The sequence below is a fragment of the Callorhinchus milii genome, unplaced genomic scaffold (genome assembly GCF_018977255.1).
Source record: "Callorhinchus milii isolate IMCB2004 unplaced genomic scaffold, IMCB_Cmil_1.0 Scaffold3, whole genome shotgun sequence".
Taxonomy (NCBI): domain Eukaryota; kingdom Metazoa; phylum Chordata; class Chondrichthyes; order Chimaeriformes; family Callorhinchidae; genus Callorhinchus; species Callorhinchus milii.
The window spans coordinates 89,168,344-89,193,223 of NW_024704744.1; the positions used below are offsets into that span (position 1 = coordinate 89,168,344).

The 24,880-nt window shown below is 41.4% G+C and overlaps 1 protein-coding gene across 4 annotated transcripts in view; it reads left to right on the forward strand.

Moving 5' to 3' along the window:
* kif6 (kinesin family member 6) overlaps positions 1 to 24,880 on the forward strand; it is a 190,353-nt gene that overhangs the window by 8,491 nt on the left and 156,982 nt on the right. For all 4 annotated transcript variants that reach the window (XM_007910407.2, XM_007910408.2, XM_007910409.2 and 1 more), the window contains 2 exons: positions 11,071 to 11,218; positions 13,042 to 13,151. In XM_007910407.2, coding sequence (XP_007908598.1) covers positions 11,071 to 11,218; positions 13,042 to 13,151 — 258 coding nt within the window. The remainder of the gene's footprint in view (positions 1 to 11,070; positions 11,219 to 13,041; positions 13,152 to 24,880) is intronic.

The window sequence follows — 24,880 nt, forward strand, 5'->3', positions numbered from 1 at the left end:
CCAAGTGCGTTCGGCAGACTGCACCTGGCCCTTGAGCGAGCAGAGGTGGCTGGTGGACCAGGGTGAGCATCGGGAATAGGAGGCAGTTCGGGAGGTGAGGAGGGAAAGGGCGTCGAATGTGTTGGAGAGGGTGCTGTGATGGAGAGTAAACGCAGAGGATGGGTTGGTGCGGGAGGTGGGCCAGAGGGCGAGGAGTTCAGAGGACTCCAGAGCAGTGGAGAGGGATTGTGGGGAGATCTTTCATGGGTGGTAGGAGATGGTGGTAGGTTTGGAGGCAGTGGGGAGAGGGATACAGGAGTTGAGGGAGATGAAATGGTGGTCAGAGATGAGCTTGTCGGTGATGGTTACATCCGAGACGCTGAGGCCCCGGGTGATCACCAGGTCAAGCGGGTGGCCGAGTGGATGTGGAGGGAGAGGTGGAGAGGAGAGAGGAGAAGTCTGAGGAGGTGGAGCAGGAGGGGGTGAAGTGGAGGTTGAAGTCGCCTCGGATGATGAGGCAGTCGGAGCCGAGGCAGAAGGAAGCTAGAAGGGTGGAGATGTCAGAGATGAAGGTGGGCGAGGATTTGGGGGTGGGGGGCGGTAAATTAGGAGAATTAAATAAAGCAGCAAGGTATAAACTTAAAATACATATGATAGTACCACCAGCACAGCTGGGGCAGCACAGTGGGATCTGAGTTTGGGAGTCAAGCTGAGAAGCTGAGTTGGGGAGTTGAATAGAGCAAAAACTTATCGTGCCAGTTGTCGAAAGTATTGACGTACAATGTACCTTAAATATGACAGAAGATAATCAGGTTAGACTGTAAACTAGTTCTTCATACCCATTCTGAGGTGGATAAGCAAAATGAGCTTCGGGGTCAGATTGATGCAGACACATTTGCTTGTGGCTTTGGTGACTTCAAGCGAGAGCAAGTCTAGTGTCCCACAGTGTTAATTTTGGATCCTTTTACTTATCGTCAACCTTGTGATTAAAATACCCAGCTGTTTCATTGTGGTAAATAGAAACATTTGTCTGCCTGCTGGTTTTAATAAGTTTTTTTAAAAAAATTCTTGTTTCGTAATTCACAATGACACGTGGGAGGAGGGAGGGAGAAAGTGTGACACTTTGGGAATAATCTCTTGCATTACATGGGTTTTACAAACTGTTTGCAAAATAACCATTGGCTATAGACAACTAAAAAGATTACATAATGTCTAAAGGCAACAAACATGGTGTTCAGGGCAAGGTTATTGTGACCACTGTAATGAAAAACCTGTGAATTGCAGCCCCTGTTCCTTTATAGTCCCGATCTACCATGCAGTATGTGGGTTCAGTTCAACCAATGTGTTATCTTAGGTAGCAGAAATATAATAAAAAGCACCGTGCTTTTCTTGACGCATAGTCATTTGTGGAAAATTGGTTGAAAATTTAGACACAACCAGACTTTTATAATAAAAGTCTAGAGCATAAAAAACTTTCTTGATGTTTCCGGTACAGAACAGAAGATTTAGTAAAACTCAGAACTGGGAACTGTTGTAGAGGTTTAATATATTTCTTTTACAATTTAGTTTTTGAAATTTGTGGAAAGAATCAATGCAATTGTATATATGACCACTGTTCCACTTGATGTACTGTTAACACCTTATATTTGGGGATCGTGGCCGGCGATAGCTCGAGACAAGGTCGGGGTCCTGTGGATTGGGGCCGGCGTTATCCAGAGGCAGGGGCCGGTAGCTGCAGGCTGGGCCGGGAGTCTCGTGGACCTTGAGGTGGGGCGGGTGTCGCAGAGATCGAGCGGCGGCCATTACCTGGTCAGGGGGAGCCGCCATTTTGGACTTTCAGATTTTCCCGCCATTCCAAGTGACGTCACTTCCACCCGCCAGGTTTGAATGACTGGTAGCAGCTACAGCATAGTATAGCCTGTACCAGTGTCTCCCTCCCTTCCACCCTCTGTCTGTCTGTCTCCCCTGTCCTTCCCCTAACCACAATGAGCGCCCTCTCCCCTCTGCTCCACCTCTAGCTCCCATAGCCTCGTGCAGCCTGACAATGTCCTATTAAACCCGCCGCCTCTTGTCCCAGCGTGCGCATCTTGGCTGCTGCCCCCGACCCGTATCTCACCAGCCAGGCTCCACTGGCTCGCCATCACCGAACAGATCAACTTCAAGGTCCTCACACTCGGATTCAAATCCATTCATTCCCTGGCACCTCCCTACCTCTCTGACTTCCTCACTCCCCAATCCACCACCCAACTCCTCCGCTCAACTGCCACCGGCCTCCTGCTCATCCCTCGTACCCTCTGCCTCGGAGGTTGTGCTTTCAGCCACTACTCCCCAAAACTCTGGAACAGTCTCCCTCAACCCCTCCGCCTTGCCCCCTCTCTCCCATCTTTCAAGTCCCACCTGAAAACTTTTCTCTTTGCCCCTGCTTAAGGCCCCCTTCCCCCAGCTCGGAGTCAGGCTCCGCCACTGTTCAGCGCTCTGAGACGCTACCCTGCGTGGAGGGCGCTTTATAAGTGCAAATTGTTGTGACTTTGGCTACGCTGGGCTTTGGGATTTGTGTTGGATCTGAATTCCCATTTCAAACTTGCAAAGTAATCATCTACAGTATTTCTGAACCGTTTAAGATGTCACCTTAATTTGGTTTTGAGAGTATTCAACTTCAGTTTTACTGCAAAGCTGGGTTGGCTTGTAGATTCCACATCCCATAATAATAATCCTTGCATTTGATATAGCGATTTTCACATCTTCTAGATGTCTCAAAGCGCTTCACAGAATATACTGTAAAGTGAATTGACTGCATATTTGTGGGTGAAACGGGATCATAATGGATCATTTAATGATTGCATGACATATATAGTGATGATAATAATAATAATCCTTGCATTTCCTGGAAGGGTGAGATCAAATGGGCTTTAGAGCCGTCGTCATCCAAACCTCCTCTGTGATTTTGTCGTCGAATTATATTGTTGGATGATGCATACTGGAGAGATCAACCTGCATGCCCCAAATTTATTCGCTTAAAAATTTGCAGAATTAATAAGACCATAAGACGTCGGAGCAGGAGTAGGCCATTCGGCCCCTGGAGCCTGTCCCGCCATTTAATAAGATCATGGCTGATCTTCTAACCTAATTCCATTTACCCGCGCTATCCCCATATCCCTTAATCCTTCTATCCTTTAATATAACTGGGCCTCAGTGCACACACAGTGTCTGGTATGGATCTTGATTCTAGGCACCAAATAGCACTCTAAGGCTGACTACAACAACATCTTGGATGTATATAGCGCCCTCCACGCCGGACGGCGTATCAGAGTGCTTTACAGTAATGGATCCTGGGACCGAGCCAGAGGGAGGCGGGGGAAGGTGACCAAAGGCGCGGTCGAAAAGAAAGGTCTTCAGCAGAGACCTGAAAATGGGAAGGGAGGGAGCGAGACGCAGGGAGTGAGGAAGGCAGTTCCAGAGCCTCGGGGCAAAGTGGCTGAAGGCACTGCCTCCGAGGGTGGAGTGGAGGACTCGGGGGACGAGGAGGAAGCCAGACCCGGATGAACAAAGGCAACGGGTACTTTTTTGAGGAGATAGGAGGTCAGAGAGGTAGGGGGTGCAGAGGAGTGCAGGGACTTGAATACAAAGGTGAGGATCTTGAAGTCGATCCTCTCTGGGATAGGCAGCCAGTGCAGTCTGGCAAGGACTGGGGTGATCGGGGAGTGGAGTTTCGTGCGGGTGGGAATGCGGGCGGCAGAGTTTTGAATGAGTTGGATTTTATGGATGGTAGTGGATGGGAAACCGGTGAGGAGGGCGTTAGAGTAGTCCAGCCAAGAGGTGACAAAGGCATGGACCAGGGTTTCAGCGGCTTTTGGGGAGAGGTATTGGCGGAGACGGGCGATGAGTCAGAGGTTATTAGGCCTATTAAGACCATTGCAAGTAGGACTGGGCAACCTGAGTTACGTGCGTTTCATAATCAAGGTGATAACATTATTGGATGATTGCTGACCCAATTTTTGTCCTTTGTCCAAATCCCATAACAGCATTAACAATAATGGTGACAGTTATGAAATCTGTTTTTGATTTACAATACTATATTTTTAAACATTGAAACTTTTGCAGGTTTAAGAAGGAATTAAAGTGTCAAGAGCATTTAATTTTCATTTGTAAGAGTCCATTTCTGCTTTACTGGACTGGAAACAGTTATTTTCTCACATTTGATTGTCCTTTATCCTGAGTTTATCAACTTCACCACCCAGCATTTTATTTCACTTTATGACATTTGTAACTTATCTACTTAACTCATCATTCTCTGAGACGTTATAAAAAGATAAAATCTTGAGCCTTGAGATTTTCTTTCTCTGATTAAGAATATGTGCTAACTGTTCCTTTGCCCCTGTCTCTGTGGGCTGGAACAATGGTATGAATTTCATGTGGGTCCATTACAGGCAGAGACCGGAGAAATTATAATAGGGGACAAAGACATGGCAGAGTCATAAAACCAGTATTTTTCTACAGTCTTCACCGTAGAAGACACTGGAAACATACCAAAAATAGAGGACCAAGAAGACAATGTTAGCGAGCAACTAAGGGAGATTAACATTAGTAAAGAGATGGTTCTAGGTAAATTGTCGGGTCTTAAAACCGATAAATCCCCTGGACCGGATGGCCTGCATCCGAGAGTTTTAAAGGAGGTGGCTACTGAGATAGTGGATGGCATATCTATAATCTTCCAAAAGTCTGTGGATACTGGAAAAGTTCCAATTGATTGGAAACGTAACTCCACTATTTAAGAAGGGTGGGAGAGAAAATAGGGAAAACTATAGACCAGTTAGTTTGACGTCAGTTGTAGGGAAAATTCTTGAGTCCTTAATAAAAGACGTAGTTATGGGATACCTGGAAGACCATAAAAAGATTAGGCAGAGTCAACATGGCTTTACAAAAGGGAAGTCATGCTTGACTAACCTTTTAGAATTTTTTGAGGATGTATCCAGCAGGTTGGATAAGGGGGAACCAGTAGATGTGGTATATTTGGATTTTAGGAAGGCATTTGACAAGGTGCCACACAAAGGCTGTTACTCAAGATCAAGGCCCACGGGATTAATGGGAAAATATTAACATGGATAGAAGAGTGGCTATCGGGTAGAAAGCAGAGAGTAGTGATAAACGGATCATTCTCGAATTGGCAGGAGATGTAACTAGTGGAGTGCCACAAGGATCAGTGCTTGGGCCTCAGCTATTTACCATTTACATCAATGATCTGGACGAGGACATTGAATGTAATGTGTCTAAATTTGCGGATGATACTAAACTAGGTAGCAGAGTGAGCTCTCAGGATGATGCAAAAAGATTGCAACAAGATATAGATAGGCTAGGGGAGTGGGCAAGTAGGTGGCAGATGGAATTCAATGTTAGCAAGTGTGAAATTATTCACCTAGGTAGCAAGAATAAAAGAACAGATTATTTTCTGGAAGGGGAGAAGTTAGATAGGGTTAGTATTCAAAGGGATTTGGGTGTCCTTGTACACCAGTCCCAAAAAGTTAGTTTGCAGGTGCAGCAAGCAACTAAGAAGGCGAACGGCATGTTAGCGTTCATTTTGAAAGGTTTAGAATATAAGAGTAGGGAAGTCTTGCTGCAGCTGTATAGGGCTTTGGTGAGACCGCACCAGAGTATTGTGTGCAGTTTTGATCTCCTTATTTAAAAAAGGACAGACTTGCCCTAGAGGGGGTGCAGCGTAGATTCACTCGGTTAGTTCCTGGGATGAGGGGACTGACCTATGAGGATAGGCTGAATAAACTAGGGCTGTACTCTCTAGAGTACAGAAGAATTAGGGGGTATCTTATTGAAACTTATAAGATTCTTAAAGGGCTGGATAAAGTAGACACAGAGGGACTGTTTCCCCTGGTAGGAGAATCTATAACCAGGGGTCACAGTCTTAAAATTAAGGGTCAGTCTCTTAGAACAGAGTTGAGGAAACATTTCTTCACTCAGAGGGTAGTGAACTTATGGAATTCACTACCCCTGAAGGCTGTAGATGCTCAGTCCTTGAACATTTTCAAGGCTGAAACTGATAGATTCTTGAAAAATAGAGGGATTAGGGGATATGGGGATAGGGCAGGTAATCAGAGTTAGGTGAGAAGATCAGCCATGATCTTATTGAATGGCGGAGCAGGCACGAAGGGCCGAATGGCCTACTCCTGCTCCTAATTCTTATGTTCATTGTCGTGCTGTGAATAGCTCATGACTGGGAGTTTTGCCAGGCTGCAGTGCACTCCTGGTAGTCACCAGGCTTGGATGATATCCTAAATTGAGAGATCAAAGCTGGAATGGTTTACAATTGTTGTTCCTGGGGTTCAGGTGTGCGGAAGGTTTTAGTTTTTTTTGTGTTGCTCAGCTTTCCTTTTCAAGTTGCTGCAGCTGCAGTTTGTATTTTCCATTACTGATCCCATTGCTTTCCCCTAATTGCTGCTATTAAAACCTGAGTTTTAATAATAATTATCCTTGCATTTGATCTAACACCTTTCACATCAGGTGGACATGTCAAAGCTCTTCACAAGATTTACTGTAAAGTGTAGTAACTGGATTTTGTATGTGAAACGCGGCAACCAATTTGCACATAGAGTTGTCTTACAAACAGACATAACCCGATAAGGAATGATTGCCTGATTCTTTTACTAGACTATAATATTGCTGTTTGTATGCTATACCTAACCTCTTGTTCCACTTATAACCTCATTCAAGGTTCCACAGATAGCCCAGTGGTGCCTTTGCACCACCAAAATGAGTTCCGTTATAACATTTGTGTGATGTTTTGGCTCTTCTAGCGCATTAAATAAACCAAGATTTTTAAAACTTTTTCATAAGGAATTCTCTCCTAATCCATATTTCAAAGTTTATTCTTCTAGAATACCCACCCTAACATCCTCCCATTACAGTATCAGACCGTTTCATAAATGACTCCAGCATCCTGAACTCAAGCAGCCTTCTTGATAGCCCCTTTCCAGTCATTAATTACCATTTTGAGAAAGAAATGCTTCCTGGTGCCTCTTCTAAAATCGCTGCTTGCAACTTCGATCTATTCTGAGTACTTTTCCAATTGCATTTGATATCCTAGATGCTTTTATAAGGTCTGATCTGAGGCAGGGTCCTTTCTTTTCAAGGATGAAGAGAGCTTGCTTGTTTGTTCATTATTCATAGTCCATTCCTCTGCTTCCAGAGCCTGGACTAGTCCCCTTATAAGCACAGTGACCAAATTTGTATAAACTATATAGGTGCAGCCTCCCTAGAACACTAAACTTTGAGCATGACTTCTTGAGATCTGAACTCAACAGATTTTGCAATCTATCCCAATTTAGGTAATGCAAATTTCTCTTAGTTTGAACATTGCAATCAATGCCTTTAGGATAATTCCCCCATTCATCTGATCAGTACAAAGCATTGGAAAGTGTCAGGGGCTTTGTCCAGGGAGGACTACCTGGCATGTTCTTGCAGGGGTTGAGAGTACGTATGCTTTTCACAAATGAATGTCACAAATGATTCATGCAAATTGATGGAATCATGAAGAATGCCTTGGATTTATATGGATTTGTGAGACATGTTTCCTCTGGCACTTTAAATAGAGGACATTTCGCACTTTTCTTCCCTTTCCTGGAGAATGATGTGTTTGGTCCAGCATTTTATTGAGCTTGAAAAGATGAAGAGTTCAGTGTCACCAGGAATTTGAACCCACAACCTTTGGCTAAAAATTAATCCCTAATATAATAATAATCCTTGCATTTGATATAGCGCTTTTCACGTCGGGAGGACGTCCCAAAGCGCTTCACAGAACACACTGTAAAGTGAATTGACTGTATATTTGTGGGCGAATGCGGCAGCCAATTGCGCACAGCAATGTCCCACAAACAGCCGTAGATTGAAAATGACCAATTTATTATTGTTTTTTGTTTTTTGGAGGGATTATTATTAGGCGTGTGGAGTAAGGAAACTTGCCCAAGGTTTCGCCCTCTGCCTGGAATTGAACTCAGGTCTCTCGCTTGCAAAGCGAGTGCTCTAACCACTGAGCTACAGGACTCCACAAATATTGGTATTACTGTTCTCTGTTTAAACAAATCTATTTTAAATAACACAAATGAATATTTCTCCCCCGGCCCCACCCGGAACGTGCATTGAAATGAATCCTAATCCTCTGTACAATGCTAGTTTATAAAAGGATATAATGTAAGACTACCTCTAAATGTCATTTCTATTTAATTTAATAAGAAGCAACTTATCAATTTTGGAAGAATTGGTAGCTTCATGACAACAAGGTATACTGAAAGCTGGAATTGACTACTACTTTGCTTCTTCTCCTCTCCTTCCCTCCCCCATACCAAGTTACCAAGTGCTAGAGTCAAAATGAGACTTAAATGATAGTGGGACACTTAATGTTAAAGTAAAAGCTTGTATATTAGAATTTCTCTTGGTTATCAATCACTTCTTAACAGCTGAAGTTGAGAATTTCCAATGAAAGAGATAAAATTGGGAACAAGAACTTTATAGAGTGCCTTACAACGTCCAAACATCTTGTGGAACTTGAGATGTTAAGTGTCGTTGCTGTTTTTATCAACAAATAGAGCAACTATTTTCACCCAGAAAAATCCCACAAATAGATATGAGATGAAGGATGGTTACTCTGGAGGTTTGTCAGCCAGAGCACAGGGAGAAATTATTTTATTTAATCGTGTCTTTTGATATTCCCCTCTCCCTCCCCCCCCCCCCCCTCCCAGCTTAGCTTCTCATTGGAAGGGATGGAACACCCAACACTGGCCCAAAGTTCTGACCCAGAGGCCACAGCCAAGTTGAAGCCAAACTAGAATGCAAGTCATGTACCACATTGTAAAAGCTGCTTATCTGATGAAGTGGATAGAGGCTCAGCTACCTCTCCAGCTATTGTGTTTGGAGGTGACTTACAGATGTACAGAGGGCAAAACAAATTCCTAAAATGTTTGTAGAAACTTCAAATTTCATTTTACAAATTCCAAGTTTGGACTCAATGCTGCAGTTGTCCTCTTTCTCTCTGGTGCATTTCATGTTTCTTTGCTTAATGAGGAATTGGGTCTGGATCAGATTTTGGATTCTTTCCGTATCATTGAGGTGACACAGAAATGTCTGATGGCTGGCAGGAAATCATCTAGTGTGTGAGAGAGACAGGAATCCAGTATCGGAGATTACCAAAATATTAAAGCTTCATTCAGTTCAAAAACATTGACATGATGAATGGATTAAAAGCAATGTATGTATAGAAAGATCACAACTATAATGAATTAACAAAGACTGTTATTTGTTTAAACTTTTCAGTAATATCAATAATGATATGATTCTGTTGAAAATGTCTTTTAAATCATTTCCATGTGATTGTGGAATGATCCTGCAAAGAAGCTGTGCACTTAGGCTCTTAAAGAATATCTTGTTTCCGCAGGAAAATGTTCTGTCGGTTTTGTACAGCATGTCAATCTTGGATCCAAATAGTCTGATTTGGCAGAACTCCCTCCTTTACTGATTGAGATTTTTTTCCACAATCAATTTTACAGATATTCTGTTTGTGTAAATTAATGAAATAGTTACTTGATTCCCTTTGGATATTGTTTAGTTTTGCTGTAAGATGTTGTAATTTGCACTGAATGGGTCAGTTGCTTGGAACCCCTTCCAAGTTGAATGAGTTCTCACACTGCTGATACTTGGAAATCAGCTCTCAACTCCACTTTCAAACTCAAGTTTAAGATGAATGCTACTTGTTTTCATAGAATCATAGAATCTTACAGCACAAAAAGAGGCCACTCGGCCTATCGAGTTTGTGCCAGCTCTTTGAATAGAGCAGTGTAATGTTTTTGCTGGTTTTGCTGGTGAAATATTGCAAGACATATTTATATGAAGGAAACTTCACCCATCTCAATACAGATAAATGCAAGGTACTACATATAAGAAGTATGAATAGGAAACACATACTCCATCGATGGCTTAGAACCTAGGCATCTTGTAGCGTATTGGTTAGAGCACTCTCCTCGCAAGCGAGAGGAATCCCGGATAGGGCGAAACGTTAGGCAAGTTTCTTTACTCTACACGTTTCTGTTTACCTAGCAATAAGTAGGAACCTGGTTGTTAGTCAATTGGCAGATTGCTTTCTGTTCAATAATCCCTTTAAAAATAAATATATACATAAATAAAAAGGAAAAATAATTTGTTCACTCAATCCACAACAGTTTGTGAGACACTGCTGTGCACAATTGGCTGCCGTGTTTCATCCACAAAATATACAGTCAACTCACTTTGCAGTATATTCTGTGAAGTGCTTTGAGACACCTCGAAGACCTGATAAGGTGCTACATCAAATGCAAGTATTATTATTAAAATAGTGTAAATTTTCTTGATTGAATCTTTCTTGATTTATGCCAGTGTTCAGATGGCTGCTCTTAACAGTCCCACGGGCCACTTCTGGTCCACAGGTTGTCCACCACTTCCTTAGAACTTACCAAAGCGGAAGCTGAAAGAGATCTTGGGGTGTTAGTTGACTCATCGTCAATAATGTGAGACGACAATAAACAATGCAAAAAGGATGCTAAGCTATCTTGATAAATCAATTGTGTTCAGAGCCCCAGAAATTAGACTCAAACTTATGCTAACATAAGGGAGCTAACAAATCTGTACAGAGGTAAGAGTAATACTAACTGATCTTAACCAGTACAGAAAGATCATTGAAATTGGAATTTGGATCTAGAAATTAGAAATTGGAGGGGGAGTATTAAACGATAGCTTACGCTAAATTCTAGCTCTTTGATTATATTATATGTATACTATATATTTGTTGTATCTATTAAGTATAGATTATGTAACAAATTGGTCATTCGTGTCACGGCTGTTTGTGGGATAATGCTATATGCAAATTGGCAGCCGCGTTCACGTACAAAATATATATAATAAATACACTGAAGCGCTTTGAAATGTCCTCCCAATGTGAAAGACACAATAATCAAATACAAGGATTATTATCAATAATTATTCTCTAGGGTAAATTAACCTCTGTTGTAGATTTCAGGTACTGCAAACTGATGTTTATTTTTCTCTCTTCCTCCCCAGTGCACTTGCAGGCTACAATGGCACCATTTTTGCTTATGGACAGACAGGCAGTGGGAAGACATTTACTGTTACTGGAGGAGCAGAGCGATATAGTGACCGAGGAATCATTCCCAGGATTCTCTCTTATATGTTTGAACAGTTTCAGAAGGTACCGTATCCCATCTGTTAGTTTGTACTGACTGTTGCTGCTAATACTGAAGCAGTTGGGGGCTTGGTTCTGTTTCTAATGGAAATGCAGTGTTGACGAAATATTGAAATGGGTCCAAGTAATAAAGTGGCTACATGAGGAAATCTATTACAACAGTCTCGTAAATGAGCTTGTAAACCAAATGGTAAGAAAAAGGCAGCAAAATGACTGCAGAAATTCAGATCAAACATCATGTGGTTTTATTTAATTTTAGTTTGGATTTTTATTTTTAGATTTTTTGTTCGCTTGTTTATTTTTAAAAAAGTTATGCAGCAAAGCATCAAACCACTCTCCTCGTTGATCCAGGCCCCAGCTCAAGGCAACTCTCCAAAGGTCTAAACCACATCTATGAAGATGTGAACGTCAATGAGGCTCGCTCAGTGGCGGGGGCGTCCCCGCCTGGAAAAATAAAATGATGCCAGTCTGACTAATGGTGCGTTTGTGCTTATGTGCGCTTTTAACTTCATATTCACATACATAGCTGTGTAGGTGTTTGAGCTGCAGGGAATGCTGGTTATGTACTTGTGTAGAAGAGGAGGCAGGGTTTCTTTCCTTACCCTCAACGTTCTCCTTACCACTGAAATCATCCCAGTTGAACCTCCTCATAATTCTTGTGAGTGTATTTTTAGTGTCTAAGTCCTTTACTAAATTCATATTTGTTTTGCTGCCATTTTGTTCTCCTCTTCTGAATGCCGGTGACTCTTCCAAGCATGTTGTTCCAGCACTTAAGCGTATCCAAACCAAGCTGAGGGTTACACGTTTGGATGGCATCTTCACATGCAATTTCTTCTGTTTCTGGAATGGAATCTGCACTCTCTCCTTTGGAGGGATGCATCATTCTTATTTAATTCTGGAGATATTAGATGTAAATTGGTGAGAAAAAGGCTTGTTGGGATACTGCTGGGGTTTAAAAAGCTAAAGCGCTGTCTCACAAGTTTCTTGTTGCTTGTCCAGCTAGATTCACCCTACCTGTTTACAGTGTTAACAAGAGCTGAGAGTGAAGAATCCTTGTCCCCAGTTACAGTACACATGATATAAAGCTTGGACATAGCATTCATTGTATTGGAACTGTTAAAACCATATTTAAGACTGGTGCATTTATGTGAGATGCTGGTCAGATTGATTCAGGCCACTCTATTACTCGTCTTAATCTCTAAATATTTGCTCTTGTCACACTGAACACTGAATGGTGTACATGTCCAGAGACTTAAGCAACCTGTATGGTGCTGAACATAAGTGAATGGTTGAATTTTATTAGGTTTGTGCTGAACCTATTCTGAGGTTTTGAGTTATTTTCACCCCACTATTGGGTCTTTGTAAACTCCTTGTGCCTTGTAGTATGGATCATTCTCAATTTGGGGGCTGTTCACATTTCTGCTAGGAGTGCTCAGCAGTTAAATTATACCTTAACCCTTTGGGCCATTGGACCTTAAACCTCAATAATCACCAGGGAAAGAGAACCTGGGTCCTAACTCCACAGCACAAACCATCAACCATCACTCAGCTCTCATGTCATACTTATTTCAGTTTTAACACTTCAGAGAGCAGTCCTATGTTCTGCATGAAAATCCCTGAAATGAAAACCTAGCCCTAGTTTATTTTTTTCTTGCGTGCCCTTTTGATTGAAAGGATTGTTCCTGTTCTGAGGTTTGAAAAATTGATGCAAGAATCAGTCAGACTTAAAAGTTGCAATGCAAAACTTGTGGAGAATGACGAGAGTAAATTATTCAATTGTAGCTGGGCTTGGCTGCTATTTATAATTTGTTTGATTTCCCTTGGAGCAGGATAGCAGCAAAATCTACACAACCCACATTTCCTATTTGGAAATTTACAACGAATGTGGTTACGATCTTCTCGATCCACGTCACGAAGCCTCCAAACTGGAAGACTTGCCGTGAGTTCAATTACTTTCAGATGCTCTTCACGGTGAATGTTTTTTTCTTTATCCCCTTGTTTACTAAGAGAAAAGGTTCATTTGAGGTTATGACATTCATAAATTGCAAGAAAAAGCCAAATGGAATGTTTGTTTTAAGATATTTATTGTCTGCAGCACAATTGCATGTTTATGACTTTAAAACCTATTGTTTTGAAGAATCCTGATTATAGTGTGTGTTTCTATGTGGTTAAAAACTAAATCTTCCTCAGGGGTATTGTTGGGAGTGGGGAGGAATCTCCCTGGGAAGAACCGGTTCTGAGGAGATATGCTGCTAAATTCATATTGTTCTTTAGTAATTCATGGTTGACTTAGAAGTGTAGAAATGCCCTTAAACCTGTCAGTCATGGCTTGGGCATTTGTTGCTAGACATGTGTCATTTTTCAGCTAACCATTTTATGTGTTGATTTCATTCTGAGGTCCACTTTTTCTTATATCTCCATTTGAAAGTAAAACTGAATTGCTCTGTTCACCAGAAGAAAGAGCATGTACTAGTCGCTGTAAACAATCTACTTCAAAGTGTGGAGTGGATATGATAATAAAATGGTTTCTCTGCCAATAATGACCTTTCCCAGGCTTGGGTTGTTCCCAATCAACTTGCTTGCCAGACCAAAGTGCCCAGCTACTTTAAACTAAATGGACTTGCTCTGGGGCCTCTTCATGAAATATGCCAACCCACCACCACTTCTCCTCCAAAACCGTGGCTTTTTATCTATTTTTGCATTGCTGTGAAACAATGCTTTTGGTTTCCCTTAATGTCTTTAAGAGGTGTCTCATGGCATCAGTGCAAATGTATGGGTATTTGCTCCTTGCCTTTTCAATGGATGATGATCTTGCTTTTTTCACTTTGTTGAAGAGTTTATTTCTGACTCTTGCGATTCTGTTGAACACCTTTGTCTTTGACGCTCCACTCTTAAACCCTGTCCGTGTTCTAGGCCTTACCATCTCCTCTATCCTCCATCTCAAATGGAATTCTCTCATTACCCCTATGCTAAGATAAGCTTGGTGTCCTCTTTTCGTGACAAGAATTTATTTTCCTACACAATCTCTTAACTCTCTATAAAGCGTAAGTGATTCAAAACCTACACACTATTTTCGACATATCCCCATTTTGGAAGTTTACAGCGGTCCCAGAGCAGCTCCATTTAGTTTAAAGTAGCTTTGAAACAAAAAATAGAGTGAGCTGGGAAAACTCAGCAGGTCAGGCAGCATCTATGGAGAAAGGAAAGTGAGTCAACGTTTTGGGTCCATGACCCTTCGTCAGAACTGGGGCATGTTGGGAGGGAGAGGTTTTTAAGGACAATTTGAGAGGGGGAGGCAGGACAAGGACGATAAAGAAGACAAAAAAGAAGACAAAGGAGAGAATGTAGAGAATATTAGTTGATGGGTTCAAGAGGTGATAGTGTCGTAAAACAAAAGGGGGGTTGTAACACAAAAGGTTGAATCAAAACTGGGGAGAAGAGGTGTTAATAGTGCAAAGAACTATTGTGTTTTGTTAAAGTAGCTTTGGTCTGGTAACAGTCTAGGCTAACACTCCAGTGCAGTGCTGGGGTATGCTGCACATTTGGAGGTACCACCCTTTGTATGAATCACTACGTTGAAGCCCTATCTGCCTGTTCAGGTGCACGTTTAAGATCTCATGAAACTGTTCAAAAAGAAAAGAGTTTCTCCCAGTGTTTTCTGGCCAACAATCCCCCAAATAAAATTGGTCACTTACTTCATGGCTGCTGCGGGACATTGCTGTGTGCAACAGCAGCCTTGTTTGCATCCAAATACAGTCACTACACTGCATAGTAAAATCATACAAAGCAATTCAATTGACAATGTAATAAGGCGCTATACCAAAATAAATTACTATTATATCTAGGGAGTGTTTCCCATTTATTCTATGGTATTTCTAGATAGAAATAATGCATCATTTCATAGGTAATCCGTCTCTCAATATCTGCCTCTATCCACTTTTGTTTCCTGACTCACTCAATTTTACTTAAAAGCCTGTGATGATTGCTCGATGAAACTTTCCACTGTTGTGATGATTTTAAATTGTTACATTGTCAGATGTCTCAAATTGCGTAGGATTTTTAAAATCCGGTCTCACACCGCAGGCCGCCAAAACCCTCATAATGTTTTCATTACATCGAGGCTTGACTATGCAAACTCATTGCTTGTCGGCCTCCCCAACTCCTCCCTCCACAGGCTGCAGATCATCCAGAACTCTCCAGCCCGTGTCCTCTCCCGCACCAGGCTCCACGACCCTATCATCCCCATCCTTGCCCAACTCTACTGACTTCCCATCACACAGAGTTCAAGATCCTGGTCCTCACCTTCAAAGCCCTCCACGGTCTTGCTCCCTCCTAAATCTCCGCCCTCCTAACCCCCTACCATCCTGTTCGCTCCCTCTGCTCAGCGGGCAGACAGCTTCATGTCCCCTGCCATGCCGCCCCACTCTTGGCGGGCAAGCCTTCCGCCACTCTGCATCCACTCTCTGGAACTCCATCCCGAAGTCTCTCCGTCTTGCCCCTCCCTCGCCACCTTCAAGACTCACCTCAAGACCCTCCTCTTTGACCGTGCTTTTGATCTCCCTGCTTCCCCCCCCTGCCCTCCACCCTTCCCCGACCCCAAGCTCGGGTACGTAACTCTGTCTGTCCAGCACCTTGGGACGTCCTCCCGACATGAAAGGCGCTATACAAATGTAGGCTTTAAATATATCATCCCACAAACTCTTCTTCCCCTAGTGAAATTAAAATCAGTTTACCTATACTGTTCAGTCACCGCATTTTACTGAAACTTTGAGATGTTCTTGATGTTATAGACACAGTATCAAATGCAAAGGTTATCAGTATTATATATAGAGGATTCTCATAATAATCCCCCCCTCCCATGGTATAGCAGCATCTAAACGCTGTTGTTCTGTGGACCCGTGCTAACCAAAAGCTGTCAAAACACCTGCTTCAGACGTTTCATTTGCTAAGAAATGGCCAATATCCGGATCGTCAAGGTTGCTGTGTGGCCTCACTTCCTGCACAACATGCACACACTAGTGTCACTTCCTGCTTGGCCACTTCTTTTGTAACATGGCCTCTGAACTAATGGATCCAGAGGACCATGTTATAATGAGGTTCCCCTGAAACGCCTTATAAGTGGTCAATAAGTCACACAAGTACACACGTTCATAAGACCCCCAAAAAGTCAGTTATTTTTTCGCACTTTGTTCATACGACCTCTGTGAGATTGGACTCAGCGAACCACATTATAGTGTTGTTACCATGTATTATTAATGGACTGTTTCGCCCTCGCTTGTTCTGGGGTCTTGGTGCAGTTGCACAAAATTCTTATGGCAGCAACGTTATTCAGGTGGACATAAGCATTGCAACTAAACATGAGGTTTATTTGCAGTTTAAGCTAAAGTTTAATTTGTTCCATATGGCAGATGATTAAATATGAACATTTTATAAGAAATATCTAAATTAAAAATATGAAGTACTGTTCGTAATCAATGTGCAAATACCACTATGTGGGAAGAAATAAATGTTTTCTTAATTAAGAAATTAGTTATGAATGCTAGAATGCTACGATGCCCATTCATGGAAATGTCAATCTAACTTGATCTAATTTTGAAGTGGCATTCCCTCACATTACGGAGTCCTGTAGCTCAGTGGTTAGAGCACTCGCTTTGCAAGTGAGAGACCTGAGTTCAATTCCAGTCAGGGCGAAACCTTGGGCAAGTTTCCTTACTCCTAATAATAATAATCCCTCCAAAACCAAAAACAATAATAAATTGGTCATTTTCAATCTACGACTGTTTGTGGGACATTGCTGTGCGCAATTGGCTGCCGCGTTCGCCCACAAATATACAGTCAATTCACTTTACAGTGTGTTCTGTGAAGCGCTTTGGGACGTCCTTCCGACGTGAAAAGCGCTATATCAAATGCAAGGATTATTATTATTATTACTATTGCATAATCCAGTCCCCACCTTCATTGCTTATTTAAGAAATCCCATTAAGAAATCCTGCAAAATTGACTCCCATTATTTCACTAGATTATTCAGAGAAGCTTGGAAGCGAATGAAGTAAATGTGTGACATATTGAGGAACACTTTACATATTTGTCACTTTGGCAGCTCTTTTACAAAAATAATTAGAAAAATTGGCAGCAGAAAGTTTGGATATACTATAAAAAGTTTTTTTTTCAAACTACAGAATTATTTTCACAAAATTGAAAAAGCCTGTGCAACTAGTGTACCAAATCCTAAAATGCAGGATTTAATACATCAAAGTCTGAAGAGCTTTAGTGTCTTAATATTTTGTAAGAAAACTCCAGCAGCTTTTGGTTAATATACAAAGCTCTCCACTGTTACCTAGTGACTATCACCGTATTGTATTTATCATTTCATCTGCACAGTAAACAGCATTTCTCATTTGCCAAATAGCATCCAATAATAGCTTTGGAGAGAGAGTTTGTCATCAGGCCATAGTGATGTCATGGCGCTTGCTGTAGCTGAACAATGTGTCCACAGCAATCAAAATATCAATCTGTTTTTAATCTTACTGGGGCTTTCATTACAATATATTCTTCCCTATAGTGAATAAATGCATTTTAAGGAAGAAAGGGAAATTCAAAAAAAAATCTAAATAGGAAACATTTTTGTTTGTATGGAATTAGTCACTAGACAGCAGGGACATAATTGTTCAGGTGGCTAAAACTTATTTATCTCTTCAAAGCTCTTATTTCAGGTGGGTGGAAAATTTCTACTTTGAAACTTTTTACTGTGTACAAAATGATTAAGCTCTTTGAGATGTCTCAATGACGTGATGAGGCTCTATATCAAATGCAAGGATTATTATTAATATAATTATTAAAAGTAGCACCAAGATCCAGATAGTGTTGAGTGTTGGGCTGCATTCAAGTTTGAGAGTGAGTTGTATGGAATGTGCATGAATTGACTTGGAGCATCTCTTCTGACACAAGCTGAGGGATGTGGCTTCAGGAGTGGGATATGGTATAAATGCAGAAGATATGAATCGAACTGAACCCTGTGATCCGTTGAAAGCTTTCAGGACGCATTTCTAACAGCCCAGGAATTATCACATCACCTACTCTTCAACAGTATTAAAATGTAACACCTGATGCACAGAACATTGACATCAGGTGCAGTTTATTTGCTCCCCTAGTGCTATGTGGAGCAACAAGTAAAAAGTCAAACTTCGAAAGAATTGCCTATAAATGTTTTGAAGAATGCAATTTTCCTTATAAAAATAGTCTGCAACTAGGCTGTTACTAGAAACTATTAAACTTCAAAAACAACCTTTCCTGTTAACCAGTCCCGTATGTTTGAATTCTCATTCTTTTTGCTGGTGTAATTCATTCCTATCCACCCTGATTCAGTTGTTATAACCTTCAGTTTGTGTCCGTTTGAATGATCTTTGCCAGCAAAACTTTAAAGATCCTGCCTCAAAGAGCCCTAAGTCTCCTGTAAATATTTCCACAGGGAAGTGAAAGCTGCTAGCCAGATCTAAAGTTTACATGGCAAAGTTTCTGTTATTGCAGTGTTATGTCCCTCTTACATGCTAAGTTTCAGTTTCTTGTTTATTACACTGGAGCACAATTCGAATCCTAAATGAACACATTTTTCCATCAATGGTATTATGTCTCAATTTTGGCATGTAACAAAAGGGCATACTATTTATCTGGGGCTTTCGTGGCCTTACTGTGCATTGCAGAGGGGACGCGTCACCTTCATGAAGAATCAATAAGCTATGGGGATTGACGAGACCCAAAGTGAACTGCTGAAGTTAGCAAAAGACTAGCTGTTAATACTTGTCAGGAATAAGTGGAGTCCTGTAGCTTAGTGGTTAGAGCACTAACCTCACAAGCGAGAGGACCTGGGTTCAATACCCAGGCAGGGCGAAATGCTGGGCAAGTTTCCTTACTCCTCATGCCTCTGTTTACCTAGCAGTAAGTAAGAAGCCGGTTGTTATTCGATTGGCAGATCGCTTCTCTGGGTTGGTAATAAACCCTTCAAAATAAAAAATAATAATTGGTCACTCAATCCACTACTGTTTGCAATTGGCTGCATTTTGTCCACAAAATATACAGTCAATTCACTTTACAGTGTATTCTGTGAAGCGCTTTGAGATGTCTCAACAATGTGATAAAGGAAGGATCAAAGCAAATGCAAGAATTATTGGAAGACCGAGCTCTCTATGATCGAAAGAAACAGATGATAACTAAAACAAACAGACTGTGACAACTGGAGAAAAGCCTTGCTGCTATCTCTTTCTAACAAGTCATTACATCTCATTTCAAGATACTGTGCACAATCCATGAATATAAAAAGTTTTGAGAACCCAAAGTTTCCAGGAGATGAGGTGATGAGCACACTTTTCCTGCATCTCAGCAATGGGTTTTAAATCCATCCCAGACCGATGACATGCAAGTCTTTCTCTGCTTACATAGTGAAGTGGATTTGAACACCCTTAACCCAGTTCCAAGTGGGCGCGGACCCACAAGTTGCTAATTTAATTCAGGAGTCCATAATTATAGCTAGTGTGGAAGGCAAAGAATTTACACTGGCCGGCATTAGTTGGTGCTTTTCTGAGGTTAGGATTAAGGAATGTTCTTGGGCAGAGTAAAACTAGCTTTATTCTACATTTGAGTGTGCTATATCTCAACTATGCTTGAAACTGATAGCAAGTGGTAAATGGATCCGATTCACAGCATTTATATGGTGTTAATTAGAAGAAATATTTAACATGTTGAAGTGTGTTTAGTTACAGACTTATAGATGCCTTGCATTATCTCAATCCATATTTCATGTGCAGTTCTTACAAGCTGAGTGTCATCAGACTGTTGGACTGGGGATGAGGAGGGTAGAGAGAGAGTAAACATTACAGCCAATCCTGATAATATACTGGAACATTTCTGCTCCATATGGCTCAGTTATATTCCAGATTTCCCATCTAAACCTTAGAGGAAACCATCACCATTTTTAAATGAATTGAAAATGGAAGGAAGAGCTGTAATGAAATTATCTGTCAGTTGGTACTAAAAATGTCTAGTAGTCAAAGCCTTTCTGCTTAATGCTCTGTTGATAAAGCATTTTGATTGTGCTTATACGATCAATGATATTGCCATGTTTAGCTCAGTGTAGTCCCATTCCACTCGTCTTCTGAATCAGAAGGTAGTGGTTTAAAACCCCCAGATAAAAAATCAGTAATTCATAGAATCTTATAATCCTACAGCACAGAGGAGGCCATTCGGCCCATCATGCCTGTATTGGCTCTTTAAAAGAGCAATGGCTGTTTGTAGGACATTGCTGTTATTTTGTATTATTATTATTGCTTCATACAAATAGGCTATCATGCTTGGCGACAAATACAAAATCACAATACTTTACAGAAAAGAATTGTGAAGCGTTTTAAGACATTTTGATATGCTGAGGTGCTATATCAACCACAAGAATTATCAATTCATCTATCTATTCAATTATAACTTGCAGAGGATGAAAGTTCAATTAGATCATGGGTGGTGCACTAGTGGATGCGAGAAGCAGAGTCGCAAGATAGATTGTGGTAAAGCAATGCATGCTCTCTCCGTGGAGGGACTCATCTTGCTTACCTAATTCTGGAAAGTATTGCCTGTGGAATAGTGATTTGTAGAGGCCTTTTATATGCCTCTAGGAGACTAGAGGCATATAAAAGGCATTCTTTTGTAAAAGTGGTGACTCTGAAGAGCGGGGAAAGTCCTGGATGGCTATATGGCCAGCTAGAGGCAATGCTAAAGAATGCAGCTTCACTGAAATGAGGAACAAACAGGTTGCTTCAAAGAAACTGTGGCACTATCAAGGCTGGTGGAAATCCTCTAACATGCTGCGGACAAAGTACTCAGGGGAGCCACAAGGGGGAAATTTAGACATTGCTATTAAGAGTGACCCAGGTCATATGGTTTTTCAGTGGCCAATGTGTCAGAAAGAAGCTTTACTTCAGGACTTGTGGAAGTCTCCAATTAGGCTCAGGGTGGAGCACGCTGGCATGCCGAGGACTCAGGGAGACCATGGTCATGGCCAGAACATCTGAGGGTATGAGCAATGGCCCAGGCTCCACAGTTCAGACCACAGGAGTGAAAACTGGTTTCAGCTCCCAAAGGGGCACTCGGAAGGGTGTTGGGGGCGAGAGGTTTGAGCAGTGTAACGTGGGCTAGGCTTTAAGAAGAGGATGACTTAATTGTAGAACCACAGGAATTGCAGCTTCAATAAAAAGGTTTCAAAGGGTAAGCATTGATTGGTGTGTTAGATTGAACACAGCAAGATGATCGTGATCAGATTCTTGTTGTCTATGCCCGTTCAAAATGTTCCACTGTTGAGTTACATTTCCATATGATATCACTTAATAGATTCCTTTAGGACGGGGGAACGGAGAAAAAGGGAAGGGAAACCCTTGCATCACAAAAATAAAACGTGCATATCACTTGTAACACTTGTAATACTGTAATATAAGGAGAGGAAATGATGCTTCAGCTTTATAGAAACTTGGTCAGAACCCATCTGGAATACTGCGTTCAGCTTTGGGCACCGCACCTCAGGAAGAATATATTGGCCCTGGAGGGGGTGTAACGTGGATTCACCAGAATTATACCAGGGCTAAAAGGGTTCAATTGTGAGGATAGGTTGCATAAAGTTTATCTGTATTACTTTGTGTTTAGAAAGTTGAGGGGTGATCTGATTGAGGTTTTAAAATGATAAAGAGATTTGATAGGGCAGATACACAGAAACTATTTCCTCTGGTGTGAGAATCGAAAACGGGGGCATCATCTTAAATAGAGCTAGGCCATTTAGGAGTGAAATCAGGAGGCAGTTTTTCACCCAAAGGGGAGTGGAAATCTGGAACTCTCTTCCCCAAAAGGCTGTGGATGTTGGATCCATTGAAATTTTCAAGACTGAGATGGATGGATATTTGTTAGGTCAGGGTATCAAGGGTTACGGGGCAAGGGCGGGTAATTAGGGTTCAGGTACAGATCAGTCATGATCTTATAGAATGGCGGAACAGGCTCAAGGGGCTGAATGGCCTACTTCTGCTTCTATGTTGCTTATTACCAACAACATTTGTCATGTGACATAGAACTGTAAAAAGGCTACAGTTTTTCCTAGTTTTACCTCAAGCCTTGTGAGACCTCCCTTGCTGGAAGTTGAGATGTCCCTCCATTGGACAAGAGAAGGAGTATTGTGTCTCCAACCCCTCGATTACCCCAAAGTGTATATTGACAGACAACCAGGTTCCATATGTTTTCTCCTACCCTTTCAGTAATTGGTGGCATTTTCATCTCCGTGGTTCAAGAACAAATTGATACATTTCCATTTGTCATGTTTCTTGAATACGGACGGTGACAAGAAGACAGAGTTATGGTGGTGTATCTCCATTTTGGGTGTGTTTCCCAACTCTTCCATTGCAAGAAGCAAAAATTGTAGGAGCTGGTATTGGGGAAGAATGGGATCAAAGGGGCTGAAGAGCTATCTTCAACCAAATGGCTCTGTGAACCATGAGGATGGCAGCTGTCCTATCATTTGCAGCCATACATCTATAGTTTGGAATCAGTTGCATTTTGAAATGAAACCAAAATGGTTGCAACTTCACATTCCTACCAACATCCAACACACATCTATTTTATATTAAAATTATTCATTTATGGCTACATTCCTTTATTATCTGTGTATGTGTACTAATAAAACAAAGATTTTCAGGTTCACTAAATGTTCTGTTTACTCAAACCTTTTTTCTGACATAAATGTTTTGACTCTTGGAATGTTTTTAATCTGAAAAAAAAGTAGGAATTTGCATAAATGAGAACCATTCAGGACTGTGCCAAATAGGACTCATGTCCCACAGTTGGCAGTGGACATTTGATGGTGTAATTGTTGAGGCAGAATATAAACCAAATATGTTAAAAAGCATTGTCTATTTTCATAATGTATCATTTGTGGAAAAGAAAAGATTGAATATTTTGTTTTACCACAAATGATAATTAGAAGTAAAATGACTACATACCATAGGTTGCGTAAGTGCGAGGAACATTCCAGGCAAGACAGCACTTATGTTTTCCAGGCATCTTACTGTTTGTTTTGCATGGAAACTATTTCATAGAGAACACTTGAATCTGAAGGTTACGTCATAACTAAAGGTTGAACAACCCACAGGGTAGTAAGACCAAAGCTATTTATGGCCTCTCATCTCCTAAAAGCATTCAAACTCTGCCAACTGCAGAACTATGATATGTATATTTTTGTATACACTTGATCTAAGCTGCCGTTCTAGTGGGCATATGTTTTAAAATTAAAACGTCTCACTGTTGGAATTCAGGGAATCTTTATGAAGCCCATGTTAGGATACATTTTTTTGTATTCTGTGGAAGGAGTAGGTTTGATGGGCCAAATGGCTTTTTATGTTCCATGTTCATTGATATATAGTCAAAGAGTTAAATTGGAAGCAGTGAAAGTAAATTTGTTTTTGAGAGATGTACTGGGGACAAGACTTACCAAGACGGAATTTGTCTTCCTGCGAACCAACTAGTATACATCTTTTTTTTGTAGTCAGCCGGGTGTCTGACACATACAGAAACCCATCACCATGCTTAAGAGTATCCAAACTAAGCTGAGATTTCCATGTATCCCACCTAAACATGGAAATCCTAGAGATAGATTGTTGGAATGGAATGTGTATTCTCTCCCTGGAGGGAAGCATCTTGCTAACGTAATTCTGGAAAGTATTAGACGCAGGTTGGCAAGAGCCAAGGCTTGGGGACCTCAGAATGTGCATTGGGGTAACTGCTGGAGTCTAACCAGCTAAACCTGCATAGCTTGTCATTGACATTGCTGTCTGGCAAGCTTTCCCTCTGCTTGTCCAGCTAGGACCACCCTACCAGTTAGAGCTTTGGCTTGCAGGATTGACAGGAGCTGAGTAGGTTGACTCCCTGCCCTCAGTGACTGGTCTGCCCTTCCAAGTCCTGCCAATGAGCTAGGTTGGCTGTGCTGTCATCTGCAATTCCCTGGAATACTGCGGACTCTCCTTGCTCAGGAACAGGACTAGAGACTGCCACAGAGGGTTGGCTTGATTCCGACATTCCATTGCCAGGCATGTCACCTTGGAGCCAGCTCAGTTCTAAGGAGACCCCACTTACATCTGACTAAGTCAATAGCTGATAAATGATTAGAAATGTACGAATGCAGTTTATATTTGCTTGATTTCTTTTCAAACAGCCATTACGTGCATGTCTTTTATTTTGACAGTCTATTATAGCAGATTAAGATGCTGTTTGATTTAGACAGTGAGAGTAGAACTACAGGACATTGCCCGACTATAAGTTTAAATAACCATATAAAACGTTTTCGACATGATAGTTTTTTTGGAAAAAAAAGTCTGTGAGATGTTGTGCAACAGAAAGTCATTCCTGAAATGTCACTGTTGACTCCTACTGAACAAATACAAACATGTGGAAAGTACTTGAGGCTACACAGATAGTTTGCCCCCCCAGGGCTTTGCTGCTGTTGCGTTTGTGGTGTAAGAACCCTGGGGTGATGCCCTATAGTTTTTTTCCCAATATCCGGTGCCTACATAGGAAGTGGCTGGCATTTGGTCAACTTATCGGAGAAGGTATTGCCAAGATGAGGAACAATTTCTGTGGGGAATAACAGAAATT